Source organism: Anser brachyrhynchus (assembly GCF_964034855.1).
Source record: "Anser brachyrhynchus genome assembly, chromosome: 19".
In the NCBI taxonomy this organism is placed as follows: Eukaryota; Metazoa; Chordata; class Aves; order Anseriformes; family Anatidae; genus Anser; species Anser brachyrhynchus.
This window is the reverse complement of record NC_137712.1, coordinates 7268175-7285483: the sequence shown is the minus strand read 5'-3', so window position 1 is coordinate 7285483 and position 17309 is coordinate 7268175. Positions and strand designations below refer to the sequence as shown.

Below are 17309 nucleotides of genomic sequence, written 5' to 3'. Positions count from 1 at the left end.
CAAAGACGACGAGGACTGGAGGAAAAGATTAGGGAGCGCTGCCCTGGCTCCTGGCCAGCGCCAGGTACTCGGAGCCTTTATTCCGTTTTGTCAAGCGTGCGTTTTGCTTTTGAAGGTAACCTTCAAAAACACCTTACCGAGAGGTTTTGCAAAATGAAAAGGGACGAACAAAGGTGGATGCAGCCCCGAACTGCCCCGTGCCGGGATGCTCGGCCTTGGTTGGAGGCCCCGGGTTTGGCAGGGCATCGCCACCAGCAGCAGGCACGGGCACAGCCTTCTCAGGGCCGTGGCTCTGGTCTGAGCTCCTGCACCGAGCTCTCCCCAACTTGCTGCAGTCGTTTGCCCTCACTCTACCTTGGTTTCCCCACCCGCGGGGTGTTCACACCTCCAGGGCTCCGAGCTCCGTTTCCAAAGCACCGAGGTTTCCCTTCCTTCCTTCCCCATGCAGCAGCTCCAAGCTCTCGGCTCTCAGTGATAAAAACCACCACCTTCGCTCGTGAAGGTGTTGGCAGGCTCTAATTAATTAACAGCCCAGTGACATTCCGAGCTCCCTGAATAGAGGCACTATAAAAGTGTGCATCCTTCCCACACGCTACTCCTTCAGCAAAAAAAGGAAACGCCGCTCCTTGCATGAGCTGCATTTTAACCTTCGCCGTTCGGTGCCTGATCCAGAGGCAGGGGAGTGACAGAGCAGGTCTCCAGCAGGAACAGAGCAGGTCTCCAGCACGCTGCAGCGACGGACGCGCTGCGTGGAGGACCCATATTTAACGTGCAATTACCGTTAGCTGCAACCCTGAGTTGAGTAATTATTACGCCAAAGTCAAACGTTACTAATGAACTGGCAAAGAGGTATTTCTGCGTTGTTTTTTTTATGGCATTGGGTACATGCCATCGCTGTAGGATTACAGAAAGTTCCGCTCAGCAGCACCAACACAATGAAGAACCCGCTGGAGCTGCACGCGGGCTGACGGATCGGGCTGCATCCTCCAAACCCCGAAGCCCCTGCGATGTCCCAGGCACCCTCGAAGCGCGGTGCCATGCGAGGAACGCAGCGCTGGAGCTGTCCTCTGCACCCCAGCCCCGGGGCTGCTTGCAGCAAGGATTTCGAATGCGTTAACCACCCTGCCCCCAGCGTGCTGTCCTGAAGGGCTCGTTGCAGCACAAACATCCTTTCCTCAATCCTTTTTTTGTGTTCTTTTGGACTCGCAGTGCTTTGAGCCTTCGGATGTATTTTAAGCGCGATTCCTTCTTCCAACCAAGCCACTTAATGAGTAAATAATTTAAAAGCGGATGAAATATTTACAAATGGCAAAAGAAGAATCGCTGTGAAACAAGTGAAGATGTCTGTATAAAACCATATTTGCTGGGGACATCCTCAAACAACCTAAATCCTGAATGAAGTCACCTACTCGCTGGGAGCAGAAACATAAAATCCAATTTTTTGGTAGAGAAGCACAGACATGAAGTCCCGGGGATGCTATCCATTGCCCAGCTCTGAAAAGACCCTGATTTCATGCCTGTAGGGGTGTACGCTGGGCATACACCGGTGGATCCTCGCGCTGCACCGCTCCGACCCCCCAGGTGTTACAGCAGCACCGAGCCCATCTCCTGCTCCCTGACCGCGCACTCGCCGCACGTGACGGCATCCCGTCCCTGGGAAGGCTCAATTTTAGCGTTAATTCAGCACAGGTTTCTGTCCCCCGCACTTCATTGCAAGTTCAAGCCCTGCCTTCTCTCCCCTTCTCCCTTATTTCCCTTTCTCAATCCCTCTCCAGGCACAGTTTCTGACAGCACAGGAATAAAAGGATCAGGCAGCAGGTTTAAAACAAGCTGTCCAAAGCCATTTCCTTTCCCCTTGCAATTAAACCGTGGAACGCATTGTCAGGGGACATTCTGGGAGCCAAAAATACACACGGCTCCGAAGGAGGACGGGATACGTGCAGGGCAGCCGGGCCCGCGGGCAGCGGATACACGCAGACCTGGAGGAGACGTGCGGGGCAGGATCATGCCCTGCCCCGTTCCCTCTGGTGTGACCCAGATGGTGTTTGGGATCCTCCCCGTCCCCGCTGGAGGGATGTGGCTCTGGTGCTCCCCCAGCGCATCCCCCTCAAGCAGCACGGCCACTTCCCCGGGGAATTTGTCCTTGTGACAGCCCCCGAGTACTCCAGCACGAGATGTGGGGTAACGGGAGCGAACGGGAGCTCCACCTAGAGCTGGGGTCTGCTAAGGGAGAAGCCCAACCCAACCTGGCCTTCGTGCGGCCTCACTGCACCCCTTCCTGTCCCTTCTACCAGCACCACCTCCGCTCGGTGAGCAGCTCGAGCTCCGGGCTGAGCTCCGCGTTTGGCTTTCGCACCGCTCCACGCAGCAGCTCACTACCAAACCACCGCCACCAAAACACCGTGGGTGGGGGAACCGCTCCCGCACCCAGGGACTCGCAGCAGCCCCCAAGGGGCAGGTGCTGGTTGGGCACGGAGCCCAGCACCAAAATCTGCTGCGGGCTGAGCAGAGAGGAGCCGTCGTGCCCGGCTTCCCGCAGAGGGGCGTGCTGCCAACGCCCGGGCTCTGCTCGGCACAGACCGGCAGCCAACGCCGGCGGTGCAAAGCGCATTAAAGCGCTCCGAGCTGCCATTTAGTCCCACTTAGGGCTGCGGCGCAGTGCCAGAATGGTAGGAGGGGGATCCCTGAGTACCCCCCAGAAGTTTACATGCATTCCTATAAAACTCCTCTGTTACTCCGTGTTAATTTTATTACGGAGCGCATCAGCTCGGGGCACTCACGGCCCCCTCCAGCCCTGCCCCACCGTCAGGCACGCCGCTGGCAGCGCGGCCCCGCTCCTGGTAATGCTGTTAAGAGCTTTACAGGAATCACTCGTGCTGTTCCATAAAAGGATTGCGTGGGTCAACAGGGGAGAAAAAAACAAGGATTTCTCAATGCTTCTACACCACTTGTAATATCGTTAAAAGATTAAACGTATTTGTCGAGGAAAATTAAATCAGATTAAAGCCAGCTCTTATCACTTGGAAGGAAACACAAAGTCAAGGTGCCAGCGCTCCGGGTCCCCAGCAGCGCTCTCCAGCAGCGCTCCTCTGTGCTCGCCCTGTGTTTTGGGAACGTGCGGCACAGCCCCTGTGCGGCTGCCCACTGGCTCTCGGCCACCCTGCCCCACCAGCCATGAGCTCCTTTCTTTCGGTTGACCACAGCCATGAGCCTCAGGCCTTACCCAAGGCAAAGTCTCGTAGGGTTCGTTATTTTTATTCCTCTCCTGCACCGGCAATCAGGCAGACAGGCTTTTGGTTTCCTAGCAGGCGGTGAAAGCTCCCCCGTGCAGCGCAAGCTCCGAGGAATTTGTTGTTTTCCCAGCCTTTTTGGTGCGGAACAAGTCAGGAACCCGCATGGCAAGCGTTGCACCAGCTCCTCCCGAGTAAACGGGCATCAAAGACACCAGACGCACAAGTGTGGAACCGGTGTGAGACCGGAGGACCAAACCCTGCAGGCACAGGCAGAAGAAACCAACAGCTAACACAGAGACAGCCACGAACACGGCGCTGCTCCTGCCCCAGGAGACAGCAGGGAGCTGCCGGGATCAGCCAGGGCCAGGCCGTACAGGGAAGGCTCCCAAAGCACTTCCAGGGCTGTGCGAGGCTGCCCGTGTGCCCCGGGGAGCTGCCGCACGCGGCCAGACCCTCTGCGTCCTCGCACGGTACATGAAAGCAGGCTGCCTGCGAGGAGGAACGCGGCCCTAAAATGGTTATGGCCCAAGCAGCTACAGCAACTTCAAACAGAGCAAATAAATGCTCCGGGATTAAAACCTCAACAACTTTAAAAAGAGATCAGCTCCTTTTAATTAATTTAGAAATAGTTCTGCTGGCATTTTCCTTTAGCTGGCCATATTCTTCCACTAATATTTTCACAAACGCCTGCAACCACATAAATATTCCGTGTTTCTGTTTAAAAACCCCAGCGCTGTTGGTTTTTATTTTTACCACCCAGTGTGTGTGACACAGCCGAACTGGGAGGTTGGAGGCAATGAAGACAAAACATAATTTGGGCAAACACCTGCCAAAGTAGTGTGCGGCACCCCTGGAAGCTCCCCTGACACAGCCGTACGCGTCTCTTCCTTCTGCAGCACCTCTCGGGAAACCTCGGTCATCGCGTCAGCAAAATCCATCAGACCGAAGATCAGCCAGCTCACATGGGACGGGGCTGGGAATTTGTTAGCACACTTCCATTTCAGTATCTACCCACCATGTCCTAGCAGAGAGAGGGATTAAGAAAAGCTGCATGAATAACAGGCACTCTAATCATCTGTTGAAGGCTCTGCGTGCTCAGATCCCTGCAAAAAGTAATTAAAATCACAAACTTTGCTCAGCGCTGTGGGGAATTGCAGCTAATGAACGAACGCGTTAATTTATACCAGAGCTTTACCGCCGCTACCGGGGAAGGAGAGGCAGGAGCCACCCTTCCACGCACTCGCACTGGGGCTAGGGGCCTTGTTGTGAGCGTAAACGTTGGGAAGCCACAGGCTAGGAGCCGAGGAAGGAGAACGATGCCTCCTTCCCCGCCTTGGGGGGGACCTGGGCGCACGTGGGCATCCCTGGAGCAGGAGCACTGGGGCAAGCAGGGCTGGGATGGGACCAGCTGGAGAGTGAAGCTGAAGAGAAGCTTTCCCAAAGCAGAAGAGGCAGCGAGGAGCCCACGCATGCCAGGCTGGTGGAAATCCCATCCATCACCCCATCCATCGCCCCAGCCAGGCTCCTCCGGGGCAGCTCCAGGCTCTGCGTGGGCTGGCACTGCTCCCAACACCTGCCTTACCCACCCTCACCGCCAGCTCCATCCTGTATATACACACACCTGCAGCGCTGGCAGCCCTCAGGACGGTCCCTGCAGGTCAGGATTTGTGCACGTTAACAGGACGCGGTGGGGAAGGCTGTGCCCTTGCCCCTCACCCAGTTCCTTCCCCAGTTTTCAAAAGCCAGAAAAATTTCAGATGTTTTCCTGCAGCAAACGCCCCAACCTCCCCAGAGCTGCAGGGAACGGGCCCGTGCCACCACCAAAGAGGACAGCAAGAAGCTGCTGCTGGGGCAACTGGTCAGAAGAGCCAAGAGCAGAAGCAGAAGCGGCACGGTGGGCTGGTGGCACCGGGGACACGGAGCCCAGCTCCCGGCCGAATAGATGGGAGCGCTCAGCTCGGCCTCTGGCACGCCACATCGGCTTCGCGCCCAAACGCGCCGGCTGCTGACCCAGCACGAAATGCCTGCCGCCGCCGAAAGCCCCGCGCACGCTTTGTTATCTGCGGAGCTTCGCCCTCGAGCCTGCTTCTGCAGTTCATTTGTTGACAACGATCTGGGCGCCGTCAGTGCTGGTACAGCTGGTGCAAAGCACGCGGTGCTCCGCTCCGCCGGCTTACAGCCACAAGACACCTCAAATCCACAGTCATTAAGGACAGCGACACCGCAGACCTGCGCTTTCCATGCCTCCATCGCTAGGAGAGTTACCAGCTGGGAGGGATTTTTGTTCTCCAACCCCTCGGGAAGCCCAGCGTGCAGAGGACGGCTCCTTTGCCGCGCTGACGAAGCCGGGCCTTGCCTCCCCCTTTCTGCAGGAGCTTTTTGCACACCTGCAGCCTCCTGCTTGTTCCCCCACCACGCAACCGAGGGCATAAAGCCACCACCGGCTTAACTGCACAAACCATCAAAGGCGGCTTCTAAACGCACGCGGGCTACAAGCCAGGCGCTTTGTCCTGCCCGCAAGGGACCACTCTGCCCAGCTACAGGAGCTGCTTTCCGCCCGCACCTTTGCCTGACCAGATTAAAAACAAGCTGCGCTGCTGCGAGGTGTGCAGCCCTCGAGAGCCTTTCCCCTCCGGACCTCGACTGCTGACAGCGCCTGCAGGTGCAGCAGCTTCTCCTCTCCCGAGTGCTGCGGACTTCTGAGCCCCTGGAAGGTGCTCTCGCTCGACGGAGATGCTGGAAGTAACCGCGCAGGCGTGCGATCGATCAGTACGAAAATGCCTTTTTTTTTTTCCTCCAAAAGGAGGGAGAGGACAGACTCGCTTTGCAGGGCCACAGGCTACTTTATGTTTAAGCCTGTGGTGAAAATCTGGAATGCAAACTTCCATCAGCATCTCCAGCAGGTGCCCAGGGCAGTTCCTTTCAAGCTTCAGCTCCTCCACTGGAGCAGCGAAGGGACAGATCCTCGAACAAAGGCTTCTTTTATCCACAGTGTTAATAAACACTTTCTGAAAGCGTTAATAAAGAGGCTCTTTACGGAGCCTGAGGGTAGACCCCCCCCCCCAGTTCCTCTCAGCTCCTTGCGTTTTCAGCTTGGAGATCAGGTGGAGCTACAGGAGCAGAGGGTTCATTTCCAGTACACTTCAGTGGTTTTCTTCTACTGTAAGTAAATAAATGCAGGCTTCTACTCATCACAGCAAAACAGCGAAGTCTCTTCCTTCCTCTCACTCACTCCAGCGCCCACGCAGAGGAGGACCAAAGAAAACCTTCAGACAGCCCAAAGCCCCCGAGCCCTGACTCTGGAGAGCTCGGCTCCAAGTTTAATGGAGGTATTTTGTCTCCTTGCTCAATCAGTGGAATTACCACAGCAGAAACTCCACCGGGGGAGAGGGATAGCACGAGGCATGAGTAATCACAACTGGTTTCAGGCAGGCTTTGCCGTTTGGGTTCGGTTTCAAGGCTGTGACGACACAACGCCACGGGCGAGTTTGGAGTCGCCGTGCCTCCTGCCAGCTGCAAGCCACGAAATGCTGCGAGCACGGTGAGCCGCTGGGGCAGCGCAGGGAGAACGCCCTCCGAGAGGGGCCGAGAGAAGCTTTCCTGCTGGGCGTTTTGTAACACGGCCCCGTGCCGGCCCCGCTGTGCTTGGCGTGGGACCCGGCGTCGTGCTTGCTCCCCGCTCTCATCCGGCGACGCTCGCGCCCTGTTTCGGAGCTCCTTCAGCCCTTGCTTTCATCCAGCACCAGCAGAACTGGATTGAGGATATGGCAACGAGACAAAACCTGTTGGCAAACCCTAGGAGGAGACGTCAAGCATTCAAAGAGGGAATGGAGATGGGCCAGGGCATGCCACGGAAACAACGCGTGGATGGAGAGGTGGGGATCTGCAGCGGGACAGCCCCCATCGTCTTCTGGGACCTCTGCCCCGGGGTCCCCAAGGAGGAGGGGATGCCTGGGTGCATCCGAGCTCTCCTCCAAGCTTTCCTCCTCCAGCTGCAGTGATGGCACAAGGCCAGAGTACAATCCCACCGTGTGCCCGGGGCAGAGCCCATCCGCAGGGGCTCTGAGGGCGCCTCCACTGCTCCGAGCTGGGTGAGACGTGCCCCTGCCTCCCGCTTGCCTTTGCTGTAAATCCCCGGGCCCTGCAGCAGATTAATGACTTCCATCAGGGCTGCAGATCGGCTTTTAATTTCTCTCTTCAGTCATCGTTCCGCTAGCGACACTGACGGTACGTCCAGCCCTGGCTCCTGCCTGCATTTATTTAACTTCAAAACGAAAGCACGTCCATTGAGCGAGTTCGGCAACTGCAAATAAACAGCGTGATAAAGTCTACGCACAGCCCGCGAAACCTTCACAACAGAGCCCGTGCCATGGGGGGAGCTGTGACCTACCCACCTGAGCACCCAAAGCAACAATTCCAGGAGTACAACGCGCAGGAGCCTTGTCCAACAGAAGACCCAAATCCTCTTTAAATAGGTAAAAAAAAAAAGAGTGAAAATAAGCAGGACGCCCGTGCAGCGCTGCCAGCCCCAGGGCAGCACCGTGGCTCCCAGTGCGAGGAGCCCTCGCGGTGCCCACTCCCCATCCTTGCCCATCCATCACCATCCCAGCACCAGGCAAAGGCCACGCCTGAGCCAAGACCCCAAAGCCAACCCCCTGCCCCGTGGGGTCAGAGCCCAGCCCCGCACGGCATCACCCCAGGAATCGCAGCGGAAGGCAGCGGATTTGATTTTGGACTGGCAAAGCCGAGCCCCAGTCAAACAAATGCTCCGACCCCAGGGTTTGCAGCCAGGGATCAGCAATAAGAGGGGCATTCACGCTTCTTTTCCGATCATCCTCCAGGTTCCAGGGGCTCTGTAATGCTCTGAACAAAACACAGACTCTGGTTTGGTGTGGCCAAGGCCGCATGCGCTCATAAATGCGTTACCTGGCGCTGCGAGGTGTCGGCTCTGCGGCAAGAGCCACCCAGCTCACGCACCCGGCACCACACCAAGCTTGGGGCACTGATTCGAGGCTGAGGGACCACATAAAGGGACGGGAGGTGGAGAAGAAAGACAAAAGGATCGATTCCTCTGTCTGCAAGCTCAACCTCAGCACCCACACCTCTTCCAGAAGCTTTTCAAGGGGTTTGTAGCTCACGAAGGGCAGCAGCCTCTGCTGCGGGCACCCCGACACCGAAGCTGGGCGCTGGGGCAGGTCCCTCCTGCCCCATCCCACCCAAATCCCACCTTGCTTGGCAGGGCAGCCAGCATCCGAATGCCCCCTTAAAAGACAACTCCATCGCTTGTTTCTTTTCCATTTCAGATGGATTAGACTTGCTCAAAAGCCTCCCCTGCAAAGAAACAAGTGCAACGCGAAAGGGAAGGGAAGGGAAGACCCAACGGCAGGGCGTCAGCGATAACTCACGTCAGCAGGCGCGCTGCTGACAGCTCACAGTAAACTTCCAGGAGGAAAAAAAAATGCTCCGAGCAAAATAGTTAAGTCCAGACAAATGTTTGTCGTTCATTATCTGGAGTCAAGCTTGGATTTCTCAACAGCGCAGCCGAGCCAAAGCGAGCGCGTTAATAATAAAACATTTTCCAGGGAGCTCCACGCCGGGCGTGCAGCCTGCCCTTGAAGGGAGAAAGGCAGGAGGCAGGTGGAGCCTCTGTTTGCTTTTCCCCGATAACAGGTACTGAGCTGTCCACGTCACGGCGCTTTTATCACCGGCTGAAGTCATTGGCACGGCGTGGCTCCGGCTGCTCCCCGGCACACGGCGCAGGGGACAGCATGCAAGGTGCGGGGGGACCCCGAGTCCTGCCCCGAAACTGGGATGGGGCACTGCTGGAAAGCACTGCTGCACGCACCTCAATTGTAACTTCATTATTATTTTGATATACACACAAATAATAAACTAATAACTTCATGCAGCCACTTGTAGGGAGATGGGGATGGCCATGGCGATGGCCACGGCACCTGCAGCGCTCAGAAACAAGGCAGATCCCCGAAAGCCGCCCCCAAGCACCGAGGAGGACTGGGGAAGATCTGGCCCCGGGAGGAAGGCAGAGCAGGACGGGGTGGCTGTCCCCAGCCGGGGCAGCCACAGCCAGAAGACATCCGATGTGTTTGCACCAAGCAAGCAAAACCCAGCCCAGAAAGGAGCTGGTGCGCTTCAGCCCATCGCCCAGGTGTCCTGCGAGCCAGCAGCTCGGCTTGTAGGAATCTTACCCCAAAATCCTGCTCGCTGCCCCAGCGCTCGCTGCAGTGCATCCCTCCTGATCCCCAAAGAGATGGCTCTGCCTTTAGCTTGGTACCTCCCTGCTTTGGGGAAGGGGAGGAACACCAGGAAGGTTTTTTTTAAAGAAGTCTGTAATGTTTTCTTTGTTCCCGGTGACAAAAGGCAAGAGTTACGGCTGGCAGAAAAAGGGATTTTCTATCCCACAGGAAGCTCAGGCTTCAAAAACACATATACGTGTATATCTGCTTGGAAAGAGGGAAGGAGGAAAGCAAATCACTGAAGGTTTTCATGGAGCAAGAAGCATTGAAAAGTTTGGTGGGAACAAAGTGTCGAGTTTAAACTGGTTTCAATGGAAAAATCCACAAACGGAAAAAGCAATCTTTTCCATAGCGATAGATATTTTGCTGATCTCGACAAAAAGCCCTGTTCACAGGAGGGGAAAAAAAGCCTCACTTTAAAGGTTTTCTGCACACATTCCTGAAAAGCGCAGTGAGGACGCAAAGCAGGAGAGCATCCTCGCAGCCCTGCTACTCCTGGCACGTGGCGCGCCCCGAGAAAAGCTGCAGCGACAACGCTCGCCATGGACCGAGCAGGTGGTAGACAGGGCAGGAACAAAATAAATAAATAAAAAGCATCCACCCACCCCCTGCTTTGCCCCCGGGGAAGGGAAATGTCAATCCTTCGGCTCCCAGCTGGCGTTCCTGGTTCCCAGCTCGGTTCCCAGCTCAGCTGAGCCCGGCGGTGGGGACGGCCACGGGAAGGGGGAGCTCAGCACCAGCGGCACCGCAGGATGCGGTGGCATTCCCCGGGATGAACCCGGCCCCGAGCGCATCTCGCCCTGCAGGGAGGGAAGCTGCGGGTCACACAGGTGCCACCCCAGCAATTAAAAGCCATTTCATTAATAGCAACCGGCCCCAGACGTCCCGTGACAGGCTACAGAAAACATTCGTTGCGCCCGCCCCGTTCCGGCCCGTTTCTGCCTCAATCGGGCGTCGCAGGACGGGTGCTGGTGCTGAGCACCAGGAGGGCCGCGGCAGCACCTCGGCGGCCCCGAAACATCAGAGCAGGCAATTCCGAGCGATGAAATGCTCGAATTAATAGCAATAAAGCCTAAGTGTGCCGCGTGCGAACGGCAGAGCGCTGCTCGGGGAAAGGAGCCGCGAGACCTTATAAACCAGCACAAGACGAGACCACTGGGAGGGGAAAAAAAAAAAAAAAGGCACCAAAACAAACAGTCCGTTTCGATAGCTTTTCCACGAGCAACAGAAACAAAGCCGGGAACACATCAGAGAATCATCATTTAGCACAGATCAAACAGCAGAACTCGCACATTAAAAATACATGCAGCATTAATCAGCCACGCGGAGTCACACAGCACCATTTCCATAAATAATACGGGATCAAAGCAGCCCAAGCAGCGCTATCAGTTAATATAGGCAGCCAGTCAGTCAAAATCGAGGGAAGCTGCCCGAAAACGGCATAATTCGCCAGGAATAAAGCATCTGGGAAGCAGCACGACCAGTTCAGCGGGTGAAGGCTACGGGCGGCCTCATAATTACACGGGGTGATGCCAACGGATGGAAATGAAGGGTTAACGTAGCTTCCAAAAAAAAAAACGGGGGGGAAAAAAAGGAAAAGAAATTCAGCTTGGGCGTATCGAGGTGTATCTGGTCCGGCGATGACTGCCCCAAGCAGCAGGATGGGGCCGGCCGGGAGCATCCCACGGCACCGGTCCCGTTTTGGGGATGGGTGATGACGGTGGGAGCACGGACGGGGGGACCCCGGCTGCCCGGGGAAGGCTCCGCCACCAACAGCCTCAAACACCCCCGGCTCCATCCCTGCCCATGAAATGCCTGTGTCATTCAGCTTTTGCTGAAAGACTGCAGAGCCATTTAGCTGGCTGGTTTTTAAGGCAGGCATGTGGAGCAGCGCGGGCTATAAATAGCAGAGCTGCTTGCCTCGTCATGTTTCTGCTGGCTTATTTATAAGGACGTGGGGCGAGTGAATTAAAAGGGGTAAAAGGAACGGCCTGGGCTTCTCCCTGGTTTCAAGGCTGGCCCGCATCAAGAGGAAAACCTCGGGGGGGTTTTGCTTTTTTCTTTTTCCAGGCGAGGAGCGAACACCCACCTTTCACGCTCAGCCCCTGAACCGGTTCCATTTACAAGGCAAATTGCGATTCAGACAGCAGGTGCTCCCAGAGGCCTCCTTGCAGCAGCAGAAGGCAGAACTAAGACTTAGCACGAGTTCCCGCAGCTCCGGGGGGCTCCTCCTTCACTCCTCCTCCGAAACAGGACCCACGCAGGGGCAGCAGGAGCGGAGACCCCAAACCCATCCTTTTTCTGGAGGGGGGAACACACCCACCCTCAAGGGGGCTGCGCAGAGCTCTTGCTGGCCGCCTGTCCCGTATCAGCACCCCACAGCATTGCACGTGACAAAGGGCGAGAGGAATTTTGCACGGGAAGATCCAGGAGAGCATCAGCCGGAGCAGGAACCCAGCCCTGCCCGCGGATTGTCGCGATGCACAACGCACGAACCGAGCTTCCCCCGGGACCCGGCGCCCTTTTAAAGCTCTGGGGAAAGGCAGCGGTGACAGGGACCCCCCCCGGCAAGGGGGCTCCGCTCTCACCATGGGATACGGGAGCTGGACCACATCCCCAGCATCCCCGGCTACCGGCCAGCAGGGAGATGGGATGGGGACAGCAGGAGGCAGCGTCCCCAGCATGGGTGACATCCCAACAGAAAGGGGTAGCAGGGGACAGGCGCTGATGGAAAGTTTCCTATTGAATGAGGAAAAAATTTTAAACACGTTCTGTCTGAACAAAGGAGAGATTTAATTATTGCGAGTCCAGAGCACCTTGTTCAAAATGCTTCCGGGCTGACAAGTTTAACCAAACAGAAGACCCTCCCGGACAAGCCCTGCTGGGATTTGGGGTGCGTTTCCCCGGGGCAGGGACCCGGGAGCCCCCACACTTGATCCCAGGGATTAGCACCAAGGCCAAGGGCAGCGCCTCGGGGAGGGGTCTCGAGGCGCAGGACCCTCAAACCGACTCAAAGCAACGGAAGAACAGCCACGTAACCGTGTTATTTCAGTCTGGCCCAACCTAGAAGTGAAATTAAAAATAAATAAATACATTTTAAAAAGCAAATCATTTCCTGCAAAGCTCAAGCCCTGGGTCCCAGCCAGTTGAAGGAGCCTGAATCGCGCCCGGCTGTGTTCTCCTGGGGCGGCGCGGAGCCACGCGGCCCCCCCCCGGGCCAGGCAGATGGCGAGCCTGCAATCCCGCCGTTGGGTCGCAAACCACATTAACATCCCCAGCTAATTATGAAGTGCCAGACTCGCCCCCCCGGCCCCGTTCGCACCCAGCGATGCCTCGCACAAGGCAGCCCCACAGACACGCAGCGGGGGCTTCCCAGGACCCCTGAATCGAGCCCGAGCCCTCGCTGTAACCTCACTCAAAAGCCAAATGAAGCCTCTGGTGCTGCACAGCCCTTCAGCACCTCGACGTTTTCTGGTTTTATTTTAAGTATTTGCCAGAGGGAAGGCAGAAAGAGAGCTCCCAGCCAGATGGCTGCGAGAGAAATCCCTGCCTCGCAGCCGGCACAGGCGCGGTGTCCTTCGGAGGCTGGCAGAGGCACGGCGCCGCCCGGACCTCCGCGTCTCCTCCGAGGCACCGGGAGCACTCCGGGGCTGCAGAAGCACCTCCTGCAGGCAGCGGCATCAACGCTGCAAATATTGCAAGTGGCACGATGACTTATCCCCGGGTATCTATAGACCAAAAAGCTCCGAAATCTTTCCCCCGACCTCAGCAGATGCGTGCCTCCGGTCCTCGGGGCCGGCTCGTTCTGTGCTCCCAAAACCTGCCTGTCCCCGGCCTCGTGCGCTCGCTGGGGCACGGCCTTCGGATGCTGAGCATCACCTCCTGCAGCGCTGAGTCCGTGCAGGCCCCACCGTGCCATGGCCACCCAGCAGCCCACGTCAGAGCCCCACGAGGACCAGGGTTCCCCCAGGATGTGGCTATCCACCCCCCAAGGTCACACCCTGGGGATGAGCCAGCCCTGCGCTATCGCACCTTCATCCTTCACCCTCAGGTCCAGCATCCCCAGTGGGATGCTCGGGGTGAAACCAGCCACAGTCCCATGCTCTACCACGAATTTCCCCGTTGTTTGGACACGCATGACCCTCGCACCTCCAGCACAGACCATGGCAGCCCCGTGGCTGCCCACAAGTTGAGACTCAAACCTCGGCTCTGCTGCCGGTCTCGCCCGCGGCCGCTCTCCTTTGGGGTTTTCGGCTCCTCCATGGCAGAGGCTGGTGGGGGCCTCCCCGTGGGGGTGTCCGGGTGCCCGGGGGTGTCCAGGGTGTCGCTGGCAGCAACTGGCTGAGGAACTTCAGCACAGCACAGCCCCACTTCTCGCCAGCTCTTCCCATCTCAGTTTTCCCTCTGGCAGCGACACGATGCTGCCCAGCCCCAGAGATCAGCCAATAGATAAAAGCAAAGTCCCAGCGCTGCAGAAGGAAGCTAACAAGCGAGACCTCGGATACGCCATGGGTCTTCCCCAAAATATCCTGATCTTTATGAGCATCGGTAAGGCCAAACATCTCAAAATCCTGAGTTGGGACAGTTGGCCGCATCTGATTCAGGAATGATTCAGACACAGGAGCACGGAGGCAGAGAGGAAGGCAAGGGAGCGATGAGGGAGCCGTGGGCAACAGCCCTGTATTTTAAGCTCACGGTAAAACCCCACAATTTATTCCTCAAAGAAAGGCTCTGACCTGGCTGCTCCTGTACCAATCCCATGTATACAAACACCTTCCTTACCGTGAGCTGTCACTCCTGAAACTTAATTTCCATTCCTTTAACAAAAAATCAAAACCCACTGACATGTGGAAGCCGAGCTCGGTGACCACACCGAGGTACAACCGAACCTCACACGAGGGAAGCTGAAGTCACCTTCCCCCAGCGCTCCGCAGGACCCCTCTGCACCCCCTTCCCAGCCCCGGACGGGAGGTAAAGCACTGCGGGCACAGGGAAAAGGGCATCGGGGAGCAAAACGACCTGTGCCAGAGGCTGGACGGGGAGAGGCGAGGACAAGGGGTCACACAGAGCTGCGGAGGGGGCAGCACAGGCAAGATTTTCCCAAATCTGCCTTCAGCCGCTGGGATGCTCGCGTCCCACCGCACGCCTTGCCTCGGCGCAGGACGCCTGCGTGCCGTTCACCGCCCCGAGCCCAGGCGCTGCCCGCCCTACAGCTGCGGCAGGAACTGCCCTTTGCCCCTTCCCGCTGCAGGGCTCAAGGTGCAGAGGTGACGGCTCACGGGCACGGCGGGGAGGTCCGGCAGCTGGATGGAGCAGTACAGGGTGGATACCAAAAGGAGCCGGGACGCAATGTCCTCAGGAGAGACCCTCGTCGTCCAACACCGCCCCGGAGGCATGACGGAACAGAGAAGTTTTGTTCTTTAGGCAGGGAAAGCCCGAGCGGGGCCATGCCGACCGCAGGAGCCGTGCATCTGAGGAGCAGCCCTCCTGCTCCGCCGAGGAGGAAAACGGCAAGCCTCCACCGCCGGCGTCGCAGGCTTTGCAGATAAGGCAGGGGATGCTTCTAAGCTTGTCTCCACAAACACCAGGATTAGCAATTTACTTCTCTTAAAAACAAAATCCGGGATTTTAACGTGATCGCAGGATTGGAAAGGAAAATAAACACTGTGAAACTGGAAGAGGGGGGAAAACGAGAACAAAACAACCGGGCAGTAGCTGAAGCGCTTCTTAAAGCAGTGAGAAAAACGCACTGAAGTCAGAATTTAAGTCTAGGTAGCACCGAACAAACCCTGAATCCGAGGGCTCTCACCCCAATTCCTTATCACCAATACCCACCAGCATTAAGGGAATCCTTTCTAACGCCCATCCGAACAGGCCCACGTCCTTCATGAAACAAAAAAGGCAGATAAGGCGTTAATTCCCTACCCTGGGTTGAAGAAGTAACCCTGAAAACGTGCCCGAAAACCCACCCTGCCACGCCAGTCAGGGTTAATCCCAACCCGCCGTGCTAACGAACAACCAATTAGCCCCCGGGGGACACGGCGCAGCGCAGCACCCGTCGCTGCAACGGGAAGGTGCCAGCGAACAGCTCGGGGCTCGGCGGGCTGTGGCTGTCAGTAACAGGATCGGGCACCAGGCAGGGCCACCCGTGGGCACCCTGGGGCCGCCGCGATGCTCGGCCCCACCAGGGGGGATGCGGGTGGTGAAACCCCCCCCGCAGTGCCCAGCGGGGAAACAAGCCCGGCCGGGCAGGGCGATGCTCGCTCACGGGACCGCCGCGGGATGCTGACTGCGCCCGAGGGGTCCGATCGCGGTGCCATGGATGAAAGTGCCTTTGGTTTAAGGGGACGCAGCCCCTGCTCCCCTTATCAGCAGCTCCCAACGTTAAGCCAGGCTCTCTCTTCAGGGGAAAGCACAGAGACCCGAACCGCAATGGAAAAAGATGGAATTAATGCCTGAAACCGAGAGAAAGCAGCCCTTCAGCTGGCTACACGCGAGCCAAATAAAGCAGGTTGAGCGACGGCACTTGCTCGCGCCGCCACAGCTCCCGGGGCCAGCAGGATGCTCGTGGCGTTAGGGGACGCCCAGCACACTTGTACTGAATCGAGCATCTCCGGGGCCAGGAGAAAAATAAATATGGAAAAAAAAAAAAGAAAAGGAGAAGGAGGAGGAAAGAATGAGGGCTAAGAGCATCTGCATGTGCCTGAACATAAAGGGGCGAGGCCGGGGCGGTGGGAGCAGGGGATGAGTGGGGAGGGGAAGGGAGGGAGGGGAGGATGGGGGGTGACAGGGGAGGATAGGGGAGGACGGGGGGGGGACAAGAAGGGACATGGGAGGATGGGGGAGGGGATAAGAGGGGAGGGGGAGGACAGAGGGGACAGGGGGTGACGGGGAGGACTGGGGGGGGGACAAGAGGGACAGGGGAGGATGGGGAGGGACAAGAGGGGACAGGGGAGGACGAGGGGAGACAGAAGGGGGACAAGAGGGGACAGGGGAGGACGGGGGGGAGGAAAAGAGGGGACAGGGAAGGATGGGGGGGGACAGAGGGAAGACAGGGAAGGACAGGAGAGGGACAAGGGGGGCCAGTGGGAGACAGGGGGAGGGCAGGGGGCTCCATCCCCCTGACAGCCAGCCCCCAGCCGAGCCCCATCCCCACGTCAGACACAAAGGGCCCCGTCCCCCCCTCGATCCCCGCCCCCCCCTCACCTGCGGGACTCCCCCCCGCGGCCTCCTCGTCCTCCGCCGCCTCCTCGTCGTCCACCTCCGCCTCCAGCTCTCCCTCCGCTCCCTCCTCCCGCCGCTCCGGGGGCGGCTCCGCGGTACCGGGGCCGGGCTGAGCCCCCCGGGCCCCAGCACCGCCGTCGGCCGGGGTCCCCCCGCTGCCGCTGCCGGGCTCGGGGGGCGCGGCGCCGCGGGGCAGGGCGGAGGCGGCAGCCAGCAGGGCGGCGAGGCAGAGCAGGGCGAGCCCGGGCGCGGGGCGAGCCCGGCGCCTCATGGTGTCACGCAGCGCTCCGGCCTCCCGCCGCTCCGCCCTCCATGAGCACCGCGGGGCCGGGCGGCGGCGGCTCCCCGCTCCCGCCTCCCTCCCGCCCGCCCGCCTCGGGGCCGCCGCTGCCCCAGCGCCCCTCAGGCGGCGCCCGCCGCGCCCCGGCCCCGCTGACAGCGCCGCGGCCCCGCCCGGCCAATCGCCGCCGCGCCCGGCCCCGCGTCGACGCCGGCTTCGCGCCGCGCAGCCAATCGGAGGGCGAGGGGGGCGGGGCGGGGGGCGGGGCCTCGCGCGCGGTGCGGGAGCGGGGGGGGCGCTGGGCACGGCGCTTTGTAC

The 17309-nt window shown here is 58.6% G+C and overlaps 1 protein-coding gene across 2 annotated transcripts in view; it reads right to left on the bottom strand.

Moving 5' to 3' along the window:
• Nucleotides 1-17077, bottom strand: part of MEGF9 (multiple EGF like domains 9) — a 44469-nt gene extending 27392 nt beyond the window's left edge. The window contains exon 1 of one of the 2 annotated variants that reach the window (XM_080562512.1): nucleotides 16694-17077. In XM_080562512.1, the coding sequence (XP_080418638.1) occupies nucleotides 16694-16982 (289 nt within the window). In that variant the 5' untranslated portion in view covers nucleotides 16983-17077. Of the gene's footprint in view, nucleotides 1-4059; nucleotides 4229-16693 lie in introns of those variants that run through there. The other variant, XM_080562513.1, reaches the window with a different exon arrangement.
• Nucleotides 17078-17309: the final 232 nt, after the last annotated feature.